Raw genomic sequence first — 19,350 nt, 5'->3', positions numbered from 1 at the left:
TGTCGGGGAGGTGGGAGCGCGGGTGGACGAGGCAGACGAGGGGGAGCTGGTGGTGAAGAGAGCGGACGAGAGTGGAGGGGGGTTGTGAGGAGATGTCTGCTGAGGAGGCAGACGGCGGGAGGGTAACGTGGGGCGGAGGCTCGTGGTTTGATCGGGATGAGGGAAGTCTGATGGTGGGTTCGTTCTCCACTTAGGCCCTAAATTGACTAGTGCCAGCCATAAACTTTTTTGAGGCCTGAATAATAGTGTTTTGACCCCAAAAGGAAAGAAAATTGCAAATCGAAATAAATAAGAAACTAACATGTCAGCTGTAACTTTAACCCATGTGGTTATGAATTATATTTAATATAGGATGTAGGTGAATTTAATATATTTTGTATAATCTGGAGCGGGGCCTCAAATGTATGAGTGTTTAGGCCCCTCGGAGGTCTTAAAATGGCCCTGGACTGAGAGAAGGGCTTGTGCCTCTGAACAATATCTAGACTTTGTTATATAGTCTGTTAACATACGAAAATATTATAAATATTTTAAAATAAGTATATTGAAATATACTGTTCAGAACTGAACAGAATATTCTGGATGTGGACCGCATAGATGTTGATGGAATGTAGTACCTGTCTATTATTATCTAAGCGTAACTTTACCTTTTGGGGCAGATAGAGTACACTGTTCCCTTACATTGACTCTGTGACCATCCAGACTTACAAGTCGTAGACATCTAGACCAAGAGTTGGCAGACTTTTCTGTAAAGGCCAGATAATAGATATTTTAGGTTTTACAGGCCTGACGTCTCTGTCACAGCTGCTCTGCCATTATAGCAGGAAAGCGGCCATAGACAGTACATGAACAAATGAGTGTGGCCATGTTCCAATAAATGTGAATTTCACATAATTTTTATGTGTCACAAAATTTTTTTTTATTAAAAAAAATTTTTTTAATGTAAAAACTGTTTGTGGGCCGTACAAAAACAGGACCAGGCCAGATTTGGCCCACAGGCAGTAGTCTGCCAACTTCTGATCTAGACCTATCCTATGTAATTGATTTTTTAAATCTAAATACAGGCCTTTACTGTTTTCCTTATTAAATATCTCATTGAAACTTATCTTTCTAACTTGCTTAGATATTTTTGAGTGCTACTTCTATCATCTAGCATTTTAGCTGATATCCCAGTGGCCTGGCATGGACCAATAATTTGAAATTTGTCTCCAAAAATGGAGGATCCCAAGAGACCAAAGAAAGAGGCGGGCAACTCCAGTACGGCAGCAAAGGAGTATATTAGAGAGACTTACGTACGAGGCGAGCCCTGGGTGGCTACAGGACCGGAGCAGATCTGTGCCTTGCAGTGGAAGGGCAGAGGTTTTATAGTGGTGGTGGACAGTAGTGGCTCCATGCCAGGGGCTTACATAAGAATGCAAACTGTAGTGAACTGGCAGACCACATGAGGGCGCACATGTTTGGCCTGGCAAAGCCTGTTTCCCCTTCAGCCCACCGCCCCCACCCCGCCCCAAAGTTGGCTCTTACAATCTGGCACGTTTTCTCTCTTGTGCTGTAGTACGGGAGACCCCATTCCCTCCCCGCCGGGAACAGATGTTCAAGAGACAGAGAAAGTTACTGTGTGCCCAGAACAGGGGGAAGCCTTCTCTGATAAGGAGAAGGAACTAGAAGAGGGAGGGTGACCCAGTTCCCAGCCTCCTTATCAGAGAATGCTCTGGGCTCAAGGCCTTTACTTAGGCAGCCTGGATGGGATGCACGGAGGCAGACCATTCCCCCAACACTCAGCTTTGTGTCATCTGCAAAATTGACAGGCATGCTTCTTTGTGTCCTTAATAAGAATGGTGAATGGGACACGCATAGAGGTCTTAAATAAGTTCATTTTGTTCCAATGACTATAATCATTCAGAGTTTTCAGTGTATACCTAAAATACTGTCTGTCACCCAACCACATTTTTGTATCTGATCCACAGGGTATCTTGAGAAGCTTTGTCTGAAGCTTTGCTGAAATGTTGATAACATCTCCCCCATTGTTAGTGACTGTATCAAACAGAAGAAATGAAACCAATATGGTATAGCTTGTGAACTAGTATTATTGCTGCTTCCAGTTTTACAACTTTGTTGTTGACATTTTCAAGACCATTTTAATAGTGAACTTTAATAATTTAAGAATTTTGTGGAGAGTTAACATGCAAGTTTATCAATCTGTATATTCAAGAATTCACTTTCTTTGCCTTCTTCAAATCATGGAATAACAATGTCCGTCCATCACTAGTTCTATGGTATTGATAGTATTAAAAGCTGTGGTAAGATTGGTCAAGAAAAAAAGGACAAATAAACAGCATTGGAATATATGCCTTTTTTCCTAATCTATTTTACCACACCTTTTTTTAATTTACATTTTATTTTTTATTTTAGTAAAATAATGTAACAAAACATTCACTATTTCAGTCATTTTTACTTGTACGATGCCATGACATTAATTATGTTCCCAGTGTTGTGCAACCATCACCACTATCTGTCCCCAAATTTTTATCACCCTTCACAAAAACTCGGGTTACCCTTTAAGCAATACAGACAGTCCTCGACTCACAGCAAGTTTCCATTCCAACCACTCCGTTGTAAGTTAGTTTTGATGTAAGTTGAATACCTCCTTTTTTTTTTTAGTTTTCATTATTGGCTTTTATTATCAGTATCTTTATAAATTTGATCTTTGTCTTTGGGGGTTGGAAACGTTAGAGACATATTAATACATAAATACATAGTTAAAAAATTCACAAATGATAAAAATTTACTCAAATGTTGAAGACGAGTTGGACAACGTTGGCATTGTGTCAGTTGCAGTAATCACTTGTGGAAGGCTCTGGATCATCTGGATTATATCTGGGAATGAGAATGGCATTTCTAGTCAGAAAAAGTGAGAATTGTCTGCATGGTCCTTTTCTTTTTTTCTTCATATTCAGGCAGTCCCCAGATTACGAACGAATTCCATTCCTAAATATGTGTTTAAATCAAATTTGCATGTAAGTCAGAATGGTTAGGTACAGCTCATGTCAGTCAAACGTTTGTTTTGGTATAGAGTATTTAGTGTACCTTTCTATGCATAAAAAAAGAAACCCTTTCAGGTACACTAAAACATCTTTATCATAACAAAATGGTAATAATAATAATGTTTTAATGCACATTGCAAAGTAACACCCATTTGTTATTACGAACCATTGTATGTACCTCAAATTTTAATATCATAGACTTTACAGAGGTTGGTTCTTAACTACAAGTTGTACATGAGTAGGACATTCATAATCCAGGGACTGCCTGTAATTCATGGTAACATCTCACTGCTTCCCAAATCTACCAACTTTAGAAAAGCAATTAGCATTTGGGTCCATGTTTTCAAGCAACTGAAGTCCTTGATTTAGTTTAGAAAAAAACCTTAGCTAATCCTGTGATTGAACATCTGAGAACAATCACATCAGCAAATTATGTGCTGCAGCATTGTATTACTAATGCATACTAAGATAAAATTACTAATGATAAAATGTACAAAAAAAGAATGATCATAAGAATGGTTCCTCATAACTCGAATATGTCATAAATTGGGGACTGCCTGTACTTCCTCATTTCCCACTCACCCCTGCTAGTAACCACTAATAAACTTTGGTCTCTATGCATTTGCTTATTCTGGATATTTCATATATTAGTAGCATCATACAACATTTATCCTTTTGTGACCAGCTTATTTCACTCAACATAATGTTTTCAAGGTTAATCCATGTCATAGCATGTATCTGAACTTCATTTTTCTTTATGGCTGAATAATATTCCCTTGTATTGTATACCACATTTGATTTATGCATTCATCTGCTGATGGACACTTGGGTTCTTTCCACCTTTTGGCTATTGTGAATAATGCTGCAGTGAACATTGGTGTACAAGTATCTGTTTGATTCTCTGCTTATAGTTCTTTTGGATATATTTGTAGGAGTGGAATTGCTGGGTCATATGGTTGTTTTTTGCCTTAACTTTCTGAGAAATTACCATACTGTTCTCCACAGTGGTTGTCCCATTTTACAGTCCCACCAGCAATTTCACCACATCCTCGCCCACAATCGTTGTTTCCCATTTTTCTGAAAATAAACTCTTATTTTTAAAAGCTAATAAATAATGATTGTGAACAACCAATAGTTCCATGCAGCATTCTCAAGTAAATCACAATCATCTATGCCCTTTTTATCTCATATGTAAAAATAACCTGGCAGTGTTTGCTTCCCCAGAGGTGGCTATTTGATGACGAATATTGAAAATGTTTGTCGCCACAGGGTAATACTAAGCAATTATCTATTCAACTGAGACAGCGGCTTAGTTTTAGCTAAGAATAAGGAAGAAAGCGTATCTGAAGCATGACGTAGCAAGCAGTATGGATTTTGTATTCATGCAGACCTAGTCTGAATCCGGAATTCACTATTTACTGGCTTTGTAATCATTGATGATTTAACTTCCTTACATTTACCACAGCTTTTAATATTATCAATACCAGATTTTAAAATTACAGTAGAAAATGAACAACTTTATGCCAATAAATACAAAAACTAAGAAGAAATGGATAATTTTTTACAAAATATAAATGATCAGAATAGGCTCAAGAAGGTATACAAAGCCTGAAGAGAGCTGTTGAACTTGTCAAAAACCTACCCATAAAAAAGGAACAAATAACCTCTACCATACACAAACTTTTATAACAGATAGAAAAACAGAGAAGCTCTCCAGTTTCGTGTTGGTAGTACAATCTTGGTTCTAAAACCAGACATGGACTGAATAAGAAAGGAACATTACAGGCCAGCCTCATTTATGAACACATTTCCAAAAATTTTAAATAAAATATTAGCAAACTAAATCCAATTTTGGATAAAAATAACAATATACCTTGGCCATGTAGATAGAGTTCATGTCAGAACCCAAGGATACTAAAACATTAGAAAATCTTGACTTAACTCATCACAGTAGTAGAAAAATCCATATGGTCATTTAAATGCTAGAAGAGCATGCAATAAAATTCAGTGCTCATCCATGCTTAGAAAAGTGGCCAGTGGTCTCTTCTTGCCTGGTTAGGGTTCATCCCTTTATGGAATTCCATTCATTTAGATATCTTTGTGTGCACATCTCTTTGATGGCTTTAAAGAAAAGTGCAATTTCTCAATCTGTTTGAGGTTTTCTTTTTATGGTGGAAACAATGGCCTTTACATCTTAACTGGAAGTGTAACTCCAGCACTTATTGTAATACACATCTGGGGTTGGCGCAGTGATATGTACATGGACTGATGGAACAGACTTAACATATTGAATTTTGTATATGACAAAAGAAGCAGTACAAATAGTGGAGAAAGAGTAAACTGTTAAATGGTGTTGAGACTGTTAGCTATCCTAATGGGAAAAAAAAACTAGATTCCTATCTTACATCATACTCCAAATAAAATCTAGATGGATTAAAAATCTATAGACAAAACTTTAAAACATTTATAAGAAAATATGGGAGAATGTTTTATGGCCTCAGGAAATAAATGTCATAAAATATACTCCAAAGGTCTAAACTATAAAGGAACGTACTGATAAATATGATCGTATGACATTTAAAGCCCCTGCACAATAGCATTGAGAAACCTCAAATACCTTGGAATAAATATAACAAGACATGTAAGACCTCTGTATAGAAATCTATTCAACATTATTGAGAGAAATTTAAGAAGACTTTAATAAGTGAAGGGATGTACCATGTTCATAAATCAAAAGATTGAATATTGTAAAGATGTCAGTTGATTTACAGATTCAGTAGGCTCCCTATTAAAATCTCAGCAAATTTTTTTCTGAAAAACCTGGTTGATTCTAAATTTATACGGAAATACAAAGGGCTAAGAATAGCCAAGACAGTTTTGAACAAGAACAAAGTATTGGATATCAAAAGTTAGTGTGCAGCTCAATAATTGTGACTGTGCGATTAGCACAAGGGTAGACAAATAGATCATTGGAACAAAATAAGGCGTGCAGAAACAGATCGGTGGGTATACATGGATATTTGATTTAAGATGTAGGTGGCAGTGTGGAGCAGTGGAGTCAATTGGCTATCCCTATTAAAAAAACAAAAACTTTACCAAGTGTCATACCATATAAAAAATCAGCTTCAGGTAAAATATAGAGCCAAATATGAAAGTTAAATCATCAAAGCATTTAGAAGAGAGAATATCATCATGCCTAGGTAGGGAAAGATTTCCAAAACAAATACCAAAAGTACTTACTATGGAGGAAAAAATTTGATAAATTGGACTACATTGAAATTAAGAATTTTTCTTCATCAAAAGTCACAACAAAGAGAATGAATAGGCAAACAATGGAATAGAAGATATTTACAGCACAAATAACAATAGGCTTGTATACAGGATATGTAAAGAACTACAAGACAGTAAGAAAAAGACAACATGATATAAAAAAGGGCAACAGATTTGAATAGGAACTTCACAAAAGAGGATGTCCAAATTGCTCAGAAACATGAAGAGGCACTTAGCCTCATTAGTAATTGGGAAATGCAAATTAAAATGATGATATACTAATATTCACCCATTAAAATTGTTAAAAAGATGAACAATAGTGGGTGTCGGCAAGGAAGTAGTACAGTGAGAACTCATACATTGCTGGTACAGGTATAAATTGTCACAACCAGTTTTGGAATGTTGAACATAGGCATTCACCATGACCCAGTGATTTTCCTCCTGGGTATATTCTTAACAGAAATTCATACCTAAGCATACCAAAGATGTGTAAGAATGTTTGTAATAGCATCATTCCTAAGAGCCCCAAATTGTAAACAACCCAAATATCCATCAACAGTAGAATGGATAAATGAAATGTGGTATATTCATATAATGAAATGCTACACACAACAACATGGATAAATCTCACAAATGTAATGATGAGTGAAAGAAGCCAGATACAAATGAGTATAAACTGTATGATTCCATGTAAATAAATCTGGGGCAAAATTAACTTACAGTGTTAGAGCTAAGGACTATGGATATGTTTGGGAAGGAGGGAAAGGTGGTGATTGGTAGGGGGTATGAGAGGGGCCTCGCAAGTGTTGGTACTGTTCTACAGGTAGGTCCCAACTTAACGAGTACTCGAGTTAGGAAGAACCACGCGTACCGACCTACTTTTTTGTTTTTGAAGGGGGGATATCTTATCGTTAGTAATATGTACGACATACAGGTTTGCAGTACGTAATTTTCTGATGTTGTCATTCTCATGCCAGCCTGCAAAGACAAATACAGATCACGTTTATAAAGATACTGATAACAAAAGGTGATAATAATGAAAACTAAAAAAAAAAAAAAAGTATTTGACAAGTCAGAACTGACTTATGACAGAGTCATAGGAGTGGAATCCCAGGTTAAGTCAGGGACTACCTGTATTTCTTTACTTGGGTAGTGGTGTCCTGCTGTATTTACTTTGAAAATTCAGTGAGTTGTGTATACTTATGATTTGTGCCACTGTACAATGTCTTTGCCAGCACTCAGTATTGCCAATCTTTTTTAATTAAAGAATTTTAATGGGTAAATAATGGTATATTGTCATGGTTTTAATTTTCATTTCCTGATTACTAATGAGATTGAGTGCCTTTTCATGCTTATTAGCCATTTGGCTATCCTTTTTCATAATAAAAATATATAAATTTTAAAAGAAAAACCAAGCCACATATTGGGAGAAGTCAGCTGCAACACAAAACAAAGGATTTGTATCCAGAGTGTTTTATTTTAAAAATTCCTAAAAATAAAAAAGAAAAACTATATTTAAAAAACAAAAAAAAGACAATAGATAAATGACAAAGGGTAAGAAAAAGCAAATAATAGGAGTGGTTGATGTTAGTTGTCTTTAAGTTGGCTCCAACTCATGACGACCCCAAGTATGACAGAACAAAATGTTGTTTAGTCCTGTGCCATCTTCAAGATCATTGATACGTTTGAATCTATTGTGGCCATTGTGTCATCTCATCCCACTGAGAATTTCCCTCACCTTCGATGTGGCCCTGCACTTTACCAAACATGGTGTTCTTCTCCAGCAATCGATCCCTTCTGATGTTGCATCCAAAGTAAGGGAGTCAAATCTTGGACAACGTTCTGTGATTGATGGGGTTTTCATTGGCTAATTTTCAGAAGTAGATCACTAGGCCTTTCTTCCTAGCCTTTCTTAGTCTGGGAGCCCCACTGAAACCCTTCTACCATGGGTGATGCTGCTGGTTTTTGAAATACCAGTGACATAGATTCCAGCATCATAGCAAGATGAAAGCTACCACAGTACGACAAACTGACTGATGGCTGATAGAAATAAAAGAAGCCTGGATTCATCCATATGAAACATATTAAAAGGTATTGAACCTTATCAGTAATCATGGGAATACAAATTAAACTTTACTGAGATACTGTTTCACACTATTGAGACTGGCTGAAGCCCAAATGCCTAACAATATCAAGTTGGTGAGAATATGAGGAAGCAGAAACTGTCATACACTGCTGATGGAAGTGTATTGTTTATCTTCTTGGGGGTACTGTAAATGGCATTGATTTGGTGATTTCCTCTTCGGTGTTCTTTTTGTTGGTGTAGAGGAATCCAACTGATTTTTGTATGTTTATCTTGTATCCCGATACTGGAAGTGTATCATTTAGAGAGCAAATTGACTAGTCAGTGACTTGAAGTTATGCAGATTCTAAGTCCATAATTTTACTTCTATACAGAGATTTTTATCATAAAAACTCTCTCCCACTTGTATATAAGAATACATGCTCAGATACGCACTGCAAACTTGTTTATAATAGCAAAAAATTGGAAACTGACTTTGATGTCCATCAACAAGGAAGTGGAGAAATACCTTATGGCAGTTAAAATGAATAAAGTAGATTTACATGTGTCAACATGGTAAAATCTTGAGAGCATAATACTGAGTGAAAAAAGCAGGTAGCAAAAGGATATATACACTCTAAAACCATCTAAGTTTTAAAAGAACAGTGCATATTGTTCATGGATACATAATTGTAAAAATATAAAAACCTGGTCAGGAAGGATATTCACCAATTTCAGAATAGCCGTTACGTCGGGGCAAGTGAGGGAATACCATCAGGGAGGAGTCAACTGATTCTTTTTTTAAAATCTAAAGTAGTTCAGGCAAAATATTAACATTTATTAATCTGGGCGATGGGTACGTAGTTGTTTAATATGTATAGTATTTTCTGTACTTTTTTGTTTGTTTGAAAATATCATTAAAAAGAAAAAGTTAGGCTATGGGCAGGTTATGAAGGGTATTGTGTACCACTGGAAACCTTCCACCCTCTTCCAAACACTCTGTGTCCTTTAAGTCTTTGTAGATACAGTGTTTCCAGTCCCTTTGTACCCCTGCACTTCTTTGTGCCCTATCACCACCAAATTGAGGAGGGAGTGTGTGATCTGATAGCATCTCTTCCCCTCCTCCCTCTGCCCTACCCTCCAGGATTCATAGTAGAGCTCAACAAGGTCTTTTCAGGTCATTCTTACTAAACTTGGAAACCCTGGTGGCATTGTGGTTAAGTTCTATGGCTACTAACCAAAAAGTCAGCAGTTTGAATCCACCAGGTGCTCCTTGGAAACTCTATCGGGCAGTTCTACTCTGTCCTATAGGGTATCTGTGAGTCAGAATTGACTGGGTGGCAATGGGTGGGTATTTACTTGAAATAGTACCCTGCAACAGAAATGTCTTTGAATCCGTGACTGAAGTGACTGTTTTGACCTTAAAAAAATAAGTAAAGGCTGTCTTCACATTTCACGTACCTCCTCAAAAAGAAAGAAAGGAAATGATGAGGTGTAAATAATATGGTTTGCCACTCCCATTGATAAGTGTATGCATAAGCAGTCACAAAGCGTCAGTTTTCGTCCTCCAGATTTTTGTCGATTTCAGAAATATAACAACTATAAATAAATTTTAAAAGTGTATCCATTAATTCATGTCACTCTTGCTTGTTAAATGTTTCCATATAATTATTGAGGGCTTTTAATTTTAAAAGCAGAAAAATTACTTTAGGGTAGTCAGGGGCTTGTTTTGTGGAGTGGAGTAGGTGGGAATACTCATAGCTAATAGATCATCCACAGAGGAGGTGGTGCTTGTGTGCTGGCAGTGATTCGGACTCATAGTGACCCTATAGGACAGGGTAGAACTGCCGCATGCAGTTTCCAAGGAGCAGCTAGTGGATTTGAACTGCCAACCTTTTGGTTAGCAGCCTGAGCTCTTAACCACTGCACCACCAGGGCTCCATGGAGGAGGTTAGAAGCTTACTTATGTAAATAAGCATGTCAGAGTCCTTCCCACTTGTTGAATAGCTTGGGTGTTAGACTGTATGCTAGGCAACAGGCTGTTCCCTCTCTCTTCCTTCTCTCTGATAAGGTTCAGAGAATCAGGAAGTTTTTATTGTTACTGTTTTTTTTTTTCGCAGGTTAGATTCTTTAAAATGAGAAAAGTTGATCTCTGTTTGAGCTCTGAAGGGACTGAAGTGATTTTAGCTACATCAAGCGATGAAAAGCACCCACCTGAAAATATCATTGATGGGTAAGAGTCACTGTTCTTCCTTGAAGTCTTAATCCTAGGTCAGTGAACCCCTTGAGTACTGAGACTGTGTGTTTCACAGCATCTAGCACTGTTTCACATAGGTTAATAAGTGTTTGGTGAGCTAGATTACCTGATAGTATTCCTTTGGTACAATTCCTAGAACTAATTCAGTTGTATATACTTAACTTTTTGTTCCTTTCCTTTGTAATCCCTTAATGATCTCTTTATACAAAAAGATTTTTTGAAAGAAGTGGTTTAACAAGGCAAAAACCCAAACATTTTATGAAAATATTAATGTCTGTGGTTTTATTCTGAGTTTTTATTTGTAGATACAAATGTAATATAAATAGGAATGTAAACATTGTAACTTCGTACCTGCTGCCTATTTCCTTACTGGATCTAAGCATCATCTTTGCTGAAGTCAATGCTACATTTCCTGCTATCCTGCATTGTTTGCTTCTCAGATTCTTGATATCTTTCCAATTTCTACTCTTCACTCTGCTGGAGCTTATTGTAGGTAGAGATAAGTATCATTCTTAGACTTTTAAAGTCCAAGAAAATGTAGTTAATGGGAGAACTCCATTTTTAAGAGTTCTGACTTATTTTCTTGCTCTCTTGAGTTCTCTTTCTTGGTATTTGTACAATGACCAGGGTTTGACTCCTAGAATCGTATAATTTTAGAACTGGAAGGACTTAGAGCTCATCTTGTCTAAACCCTTCATTTTAGACTTTGTGGGAAGAGAGACCGAAAGAAGTTAAGTACTAGTTTTAACTACTGAAGACAGAGCCAGTTGTAAGACAAATATTTTATGATTCTTTGTGTTCTGTTGTGAAGCCTATGTGTCTGGATAGAATTCTGGCAACTCCATCTCTTCCTATAAGCCTAGTTGTTATCTCTCTGACATTTGCCCCATTTCTCTGAAGTAGGCTTAGTTTATCTCTTTGCTGGATTCCCACAGCATTTGGTATATGTACCTCTATTATTTTACTTACTCCTTTAGTGTGTACGTAATTGTTTATTTTTAACGTTCGTCTCCCCTCTCATTTGTGAATTCCTAGAAATCAGAGAGTATGTCTTGTTCACTTTTGATAACGTCTGAAATTTTTGTTGAGTTCAGTTGAATTAGGCCATCAAATGCTAGTTAAACTCAACTAATACTAGAAATTGGCAGAGCATATATATACACACGCATACATATGCATGTATTACTGTACATTTGCATAGAACTTTATCATTTCATAGCTACTGTGTCATTTTGTCCTCACAGTTATCTTGGGGAATAAGAGGCATCAATTCCATTGGAAAGATGAGGAAAAGAATGATAAGAGGTAAAAATGACTTGCAAAAAATCACACAAATAAGGAAGTGGTAGAATCAAGACCAACACACATGTCTTCTAACTTCTAGTTAAGGGTTCTTTGTACTAATGCCTTAAAGTGTTTGCCAGAAATAGATATCTTTCCAGAAACATTCTTTGTCTCTTCTTGGAGATAGATCAGTTTTCCAAAGCAGGATCAATTTACCTTGCACACTTTCAGTGACCTTTCTTTTAAAGGAATAAATTTACAGATCATGAGACTTAGCAAACAGTATTTTAGGCTGTCTCAGGCCATATTATGAATGATTAAGGGCATAATATTTGTTAGATTAGGCAAAAGCCTTTAATACAGAAATCCTTACGGAATAAAAATAGTTATTGTCCTGATAAGTAAACAGAGCACATCAGAGACTTTTAAACCATATGTAGCTTCAACAAAGACAATTAGACTTTATATACTAGACATTAAAAATTATTCTCTGCTTTTAAGTTGGTTTATCTAAACGGAAGTAACTATAGAGTTATTGGAGAAAAACAGTGCTATAAATTTGCCCCTACTAGCCGCTGAGTATTGTCTTATGGCACTGCTCCAAACTTTTAATTTCTTGAGAAATAAGAGCTAAAGAAATGATTATATGTTTACTCCTCCTTTGCCATACATTTGCCCCTGATATTTAGCATGTCAGTGAAAGAGGAGAAAAGAGGTTCTGTACTCAGAAGAAAGGCCCAAGTACAGAAAGGTCACAGCCATTGAAAACCCTATAGAGCGCAGTTCTACTCTGTAACACATGGGGTTTCCATCAGAATCAACTCAACGATAACTGACTGGTTGTACTAAAAAAAAAATTAGTCAAGAAAAAAAGTAGAAGAGAGAATTGGTCCTTTTGGTACACCGTAAAAGAAGAATACTAGATTTAGAGTTAAAATTGCTGAGTAAGTGAACTACAGGTGTTACCTCAAGAAAGTCAGTTTTACCTCTTTGAGCCTCAGTTTCCTGGTCTGACAGTCTACCCACCTCACAGAGTTGTGAAAAAAATCACATGAGATAATAGATATGGAAGATTGTTAACTGTAAAGCATTATTTGAAGGAAAACTACTACTTCAATGACTTCATTGTAACTTATTACGAGGATTCAGTTATATGTAATTTTAAAATCCAAGTGTGTCTCTACATATTATTTGATATGATTGGTTATTCCTTGAAAACACCCAAGGAAAAAATACAATTAATATTTATTTAATAAATTTATTTAAATAACATTTAAAACCATATAAATATAAATAAATGGAAATTGTAAAATATTAAGCATAGTGTAAAAAACAGAATAGTGAGTCAGGAGAACTGGCTTCTATTTTTTTCTTAACTGTTTTATTGGGATTTAATTCACATACCATATAATTTACCCATTTAAAGTGTTCTCTTGAATGGGTTCCAGTATATTCACAAAATTATGCAGCCATCACCACAGTCAATTTTAGAATATTTTTATCACCTCAGAAAGAAACCCTGCACTTTTTAGCAGTCACCCCATATATTCCCCATCCTCACCAGCCCTTTACAATCCCTTGTCTCCTTTCTCTCTCTATAGAATTGTCAGTTCTGGACATTTCACATAAAAGGAATCATACAACATGCGTTCTTTTGTCATTGACTTCTTTTACATAAAGTGTTCTCAGGGCTCATCCACGTATCAGCGCTTCATTCCTTTTTATTGTTGGATAATATTTCATTTTATGGATATACTATATTTATCCATTGCTCAGTTGATGGACATCTGGATTATTTCCACTTTTTTACTATTGTGGAAAATGCCGCTGTGAACATTCATGGGCAAGTTTTTGTGTGGACATATATTTTCATTTCTCTTGGGTATAGACCTAGGAGTGGAGTTACTGGGTCATATGGTAACTCTGTTTAGACACCCTTTTGAGGAACTACCGGAATGTTTTTCAAAGCACCTGCACCTTTTTTGTTTCCACCAGCAATGTATGAGTGTTCCAATTTCTCTGCATCCTCATCAATACTTGTTATTATCTATCTTTTTGATCATAGCTATCCTAGTGAATATGAAGTGGTATCTTATTGTAGTTTTGATTTGCATTCTCCTGATGGCTTATGGAAGCCCTGATGGCACAGTGAATGGGAGCTATGGCTTTGAACCAAAAGGCCAGCAGTTCAAAACCACCAGTTGCTCGTTGGAAACCCTATGGGTCAGTTCTACTCTATCCTATAGGTTGGTTATGAGTCGAAATCAACTCAACAGCAATGGGTTTGGTTTTTTGGTTCTAATGGCTTATGATGTTGAACTTCTTTTCATGTGCTTATTGGCTATTTGTAAATCTTCTTTGGAGAAATATCTACTCAGCTATTTTGCCCATTTTGAAATTGAGTTGTCTTTTTATTATTAAGTTGTAAGAGCTTTTTAAATTTATTCTTTATATAAATTCCTTATCAGATACATGATTTGTAAATATTTCCTTCCATTCTCTGAGCTGTCTTTTCACTATCTTGGTGGTGCTCATTGTAACAAAAATGTTTTTAATATTGATGAAATCTAGTTTATGTATTTTTTTCATTTGTTGATTGTGCTTTTTGGTGTCATACCTAAGAAACCATTGCCTGATTGAAGGTAATGAAGATTTACTTATGTGTTTTCTTGTAAGGATTTTATATTTTTAGCTCTTACATTTAGGTCTTTGATCCATTTTGAGTTAATTTTTATATATGGTGTGAGCTAGGGGTCCATTTCATTCTTTTGCATATGGACATCCTGTTGTCCTAGTACCATTGTTGAAAAAACTATTCTTTCCCCGTTGAATTATTTTTGTACCCGTGTTGAAAAATCAATGTACTATTAATGTGAGGGTTTATTTCTGGACTCTCAATTCTATTCCATTGATCTTTATGTCTATCCTTATGCTAGTACCAGACTGTCTTGATTACAGGAGATTTGTAGTAAGTTTTGAAATCAGTAAATGTGACTCCTCCAACTCTATTCTTCTTTTTCAAGACTGTTTTGGCTTTTCTAGATGTGTTGAATTTCCATAAGAATTTTAGGATCAGCTTGTCAATTTCTGCAAAGAAGCCAGCTGGTATTTTTTAGAAATTATATTTACTCTGTGGATCAATTTGGAGAATATTACCATCTTAGCAATATTAGATCTTCTGATCCATCGCCATGGGATATCTTTCCATTTATTTAAATCCTCTTTAATTTCTTTCAACAATGTTTCACCCTGTGCATGTTCAGTCCAGAACCTGCAGTAAAACCTCAGAATTCGGGTTCCCTAAAAAATGTTATCTTCTCCAGTACCCTGTCCTACAAATCCCAGTGGTTTCTGCTGCCTATAACTTGAATTTTTAGACTATAAATTTTGTATTTCTTTTGTAAATTTATTCCTAGGTATTTTATTATTTTTGGTCCTATTGTAAGTGAAGTTGTTTAAGTTGATTTTTTGTTGTTCATTGTCAGCGTATAGAAATATGCTTGCAATGAACAATAAAGAGATTTTTATGTATTGATCTTCTATCCTGCAATCTTGCTGAACTCATTTATTAGTTCTAACAGTTTTTTTTTTTTAGTAGATCTGGCTTCTATTTTAACTCTTTCTTGACTGTGTGATCTCACGCAAGTTACCTTCCCCTGTCCAGGCTGAAGCTTTTCATGTATCAAATGATAAAGTTGGATTGGATGATATCTTAAAATTTCATTCGGTTAAAAAATTTAAACATAGGAAATTTATACTCTATTTTTCTGTTTCTTATAATTATTGAATTACATAGTGAAGGAAAGATCCTCATTGTTGCCAAACAATTTTTGTCACCTTTATATATATATATATATTATTATATATTTAATAATAATATTTCATCTAAGTGGAGATTTCCATTTCCAGCCGTGATAGAGTAAGTAGTATTACTAAACTTGACCTCCCATTATAAACAAATATAATACTACGCAAAATATGTGAGGCAGCTGTTTTCAAGCTTAGGCTGTAATCCTTGAGGGAAGAGAAACATAAGAAGTAAGCCTACAGTTGCCCCAGAGCCCATAACTGCCCCAGCTTTCTGCCTGTGTACATTTTCCTGCTGCAAAATAGAGGTGTAAAGTCCAAGTAAAACAGCAGATTTACTGAGCCGAAAAAGCAGAACTCAAGTTATAGGCAGCAGAAACAGCTGGGATTCATGGGGCAGGGTACTGGAGAAGAGAAAACTCTTCAGGGGACAAGAATTCTGATGTTTTACTGCAGGTTCTGGACTGAACATGCACATGTGAACCTCCATTAGGCCTAGCCGAGATCATCTTCTGAAGGTCTGAGAGTTGATGGGAGGTAACAGGTATTTTGCAGTGGTATGAGATGATGATAGTTCAGCCAGAGTTGCATTCAATTGAGAACTCAGAAAAGGCCGTGCTTTTTTAGGAGTAAGGAAAATGCCCTGGAGCAAGGAGTTTGTCCTAGAGTAAGTGCCTATTCCTAGGACTAAGTTCCAAGTTGAAATAGAGCAACGCTAACAAAGAATAAAACCAAGCCTAACAGGACCAAAGGATTTCTCAGTAATCTTACTGCCTTCTCAAACAAAACTCAACACCCTTTAAAGGAAACCAATATAATTCAGATTTCCTGCAATGCATTACCCCTAATGTTCAGCATATTATCAAAAACTGCTAGACCTGCAAAGCAACAGGAAAATTGTGATCCATAATCAAGAAAAGCACTTTCAATACAAACAGACCCCAAGATGACCCAGATGTTAGTAACAATGACTTTAAAGCAGAAATCTTTATGTTCAAGAACTTAAAGGAAAAGATGGTCATAATGAATGAACAGCAGAGAAGTAGAAATTATAAAGAAAAATAACCAAATGAACAAATCTGGAACTGAAAAATATAATTCCTGAAATAAAAATACTAAATCCTTAACAACAGATTGGAGAGTACAGAAGATAAAACCAGTGAACTTGAAGATAGATCAATAGAAATTATCTAATTGAAGGACAGAGGGAAAAAAGAGTGGAAAAATGAAGAGAGCTTCAGTGACCTATAAACAGTGACCTCGGTGACCTACAATGTAAAACAGTCTAACATATGTGAATTGGATTTCCTGAGGAGAGATTAAGAGTGAAAGAGAATAAATACTTGAATATATAATGGCTGAATTTTCCCAGTTTTGTTGGGGGAAAAAAGCCAATTTATAGGTCCTAGAAACTTAGCAACCCGCAAGCAGAATAAATACAAAGAGATCATATGATAGCCAAACTGCTGAAGAAGAAAGATAAAGAAAAAAACCTTAAAAACATCTGGAGAAAAAAAATACATAAAGGGGAACAAAAGTACTCATGACATCTGACTTTGCATCAGAAAAAGTGGAAGCCAGAAGACAATGGAACAATATTTTTTTGATGTGCAAATAAAGAAAAGGAAGGGAAACAGTCCACAACTATCAACTCAGAATTGTATATCTATCAAAAGTGCTTTTCAAAAATTAGGACAAAATAAAGATATTTTACTCACTGCAGATAGACCTGCACTACAGAAAGTGCTAAAGGAAGTTCTGCAGATTGAAGAGAATTAACACTAGGTGGAAACTCAAATCTATAGGAAGGAATTAAGAGAACCTGAAATCGTAAGTTTTGGGGATGTATATAAAAGGTGTAGTGGTTGAGAACTACAGCTGCTAATCAAAAGGTCGGCAGTTCAAACCCACCAGGCGCTCTGTGGAAACTCTATGGGGCAGTTCTACTCTGTCCTATAGGGTCGCTATGAGTCAGAATTGACTCGATGGCAACGGGTTTTTTTTTAATATAAAAGGCTATTCTTTTCTTCATTTTCTGGAAAGATAATTGACCACTTAATAGAAAAAAAAACTCACTGAATTATGGTATCACAAAATATTGCTGAGAGAAGTTAAAGAAGTACTAAATAAAAATATTTATACCACATTAGTGATTGGAAAACTGAATATTGTTAAGATGCCAAACCAAACCAACCAAACCCACTGCTGTCGATTCCAACTCATAGTGACCCTGTGGGGCAGAGTAGAACTGCCCCATAGGGGTTCCAAGGCTGTAAATCTTTATGGAAGCAGACTGCCACCTCTTTCTCCTGTGGAGCGGCTGGTGGGTTCAAACCACTGACCATTTGGTTGGCAGCTGAGCACTTTACCCACTGTGTCACTAGAGCTCCTTTAAGGTGCCAAGTTCTCCCTAAACTGACCTATATAGTCAATGCAATCTCATTCAAAGTCTCAATAGACTTTTACATATTAAATGAATAATTTCTTATATAAAGATCAGTACAAAGCTGGTTCCTATGAGATGGAGGTTAAAGATGTTCCAAACATTTAACTTTTCTAAGCTGCTATACCACTCCATCATCTCTAACATCAACTACTCCCTCTCCCCTCAGTACTCTCCTTCCTGTCTTTGGGTTCCCTAATTCACTTCAACATCTCACAGAACTCACAAACCATATAAAGGAAATGGCTCATAGAGTTGTGGAGGCTGACAAGTCCCAAATTCATGGGTCAGATGTAGGCTTCTCCCAATGCACGTGGCTGCAGAAGCTGACAAACCCAAACCAGCAGTTGAGACCACAGGTTGTTGGCTCATAAGGCTGTGGAAGCTGGCGAATCAGGTCACATAGGTAGGCTGCCCAAGGGGCTGTGGATGCTGGCGAATCTCAGAACAGGCAGGTCATATAGCAGTCCTCTGGGAAGGTCAGTTGATCATGAACTGGACACGGGATCCAGATGCAGAGAGAGAACCTTGCCAGGACACACATATATATCTTAGGTGTAGGCCACACTCCAGGGAAAGGTTTAATTTTAGTAAGGGTAGGACTTGAGTCATGCCCTCCTGTAAGGCTGCAACCCAAGACACACCTATACCAATCCTGTCTCATCAACATGTACAGGTCAGGATTCACAACACATAAAGTGGTGCACAACCACACAAAACTGGGAATCATGACCTAGCCAAGTTGACACATGACCCCAACCATCACAGGTTCCATATACCTTATTTGAATGGTCCCACTCAATTGTTCTATGTAAGTCACGAAGACCATGGCTGGAAGGGCCATATTAAGTAATTCGTTGCACCACAATATAAATTAACAAGTTGATTGTGAAATGTATATGGAAATGCAAAGGACCTAGACTAACCAAAATAATCTCAAAAAAGAAGGAAGTTGGAGCACTTACATTATCTGAATTCAAGACTTACAATAAATGTAATCAAGAAACTGTGGTATTTTGTACAGACAGACCTATATAGATCAATGGAGCAGAACAGAGAGCTCAGAAATAGACCCACTCATATAAAATCAATTAATTTTTTTTTTTTTGCAAAGAGCTAAGGATACATAATTGGATCAATGGAATAAATAGGTAGGGCAGAAACAGACCTACCTGTGTATAGTCAA

The 19,350-nt window shown here is 36.4% G+C and overlaps 1 protein-coding gene across 6 annotated transcripts in view; it reads left to right on the top strand.

Moving 5' to 3' along the window:
- Positions 1-19,350, top strand: part of IFT25 (intraflagellar transport 25) — a 34,068-nt gene that overhangs the window by 417 nt on the left and 14,301 nt on the right. For 2 of the 6 annotated variants that reach the window (XM_064282000.1, XM_023549563.2), the window contains exons 2-3: positions 8,218-8,402; positions 10,494-10,606. In XM_064282000.1, the coding sequence (XP_064138070.1) occupies positions 10,509-10,606 (98 nt within the window). In that variant the 5' untranslated portion in view covers positions 8,218-8,402; positions 10,494-10,508. Of the gene's footprint in view, positions 1-78; positions 8,403-10,493; positions 10,607-19,350 lie in introns of those variants that run through there. The other 4 variants (XM_064282002.1, XM_003411067.4, XM_064281999.1 and 1 more) reach the window with 3 other exon arrangements.

Source organism: Loxodonta africana, chromosome 3 (assembly GCF_030014295.1).
Source record: "Loxodonta africana isolate mLoxAfr1 chromosome 3, mLoxAfr1.hap2, whole genome shotgun sequence".
NCBI classification, from domain to species: domain Eukaryota; kingdom Metazoa; phylum Chordata; class Mammalia; order Proboscidea; family Elephantidae; genus Loxodonta; species Loxodonta africana.
The sequence above is the reverse complement of the archived record's forward strand: the minus strand, read 5'-3'. Positions and strand labels throughout refer to the sequence as shown.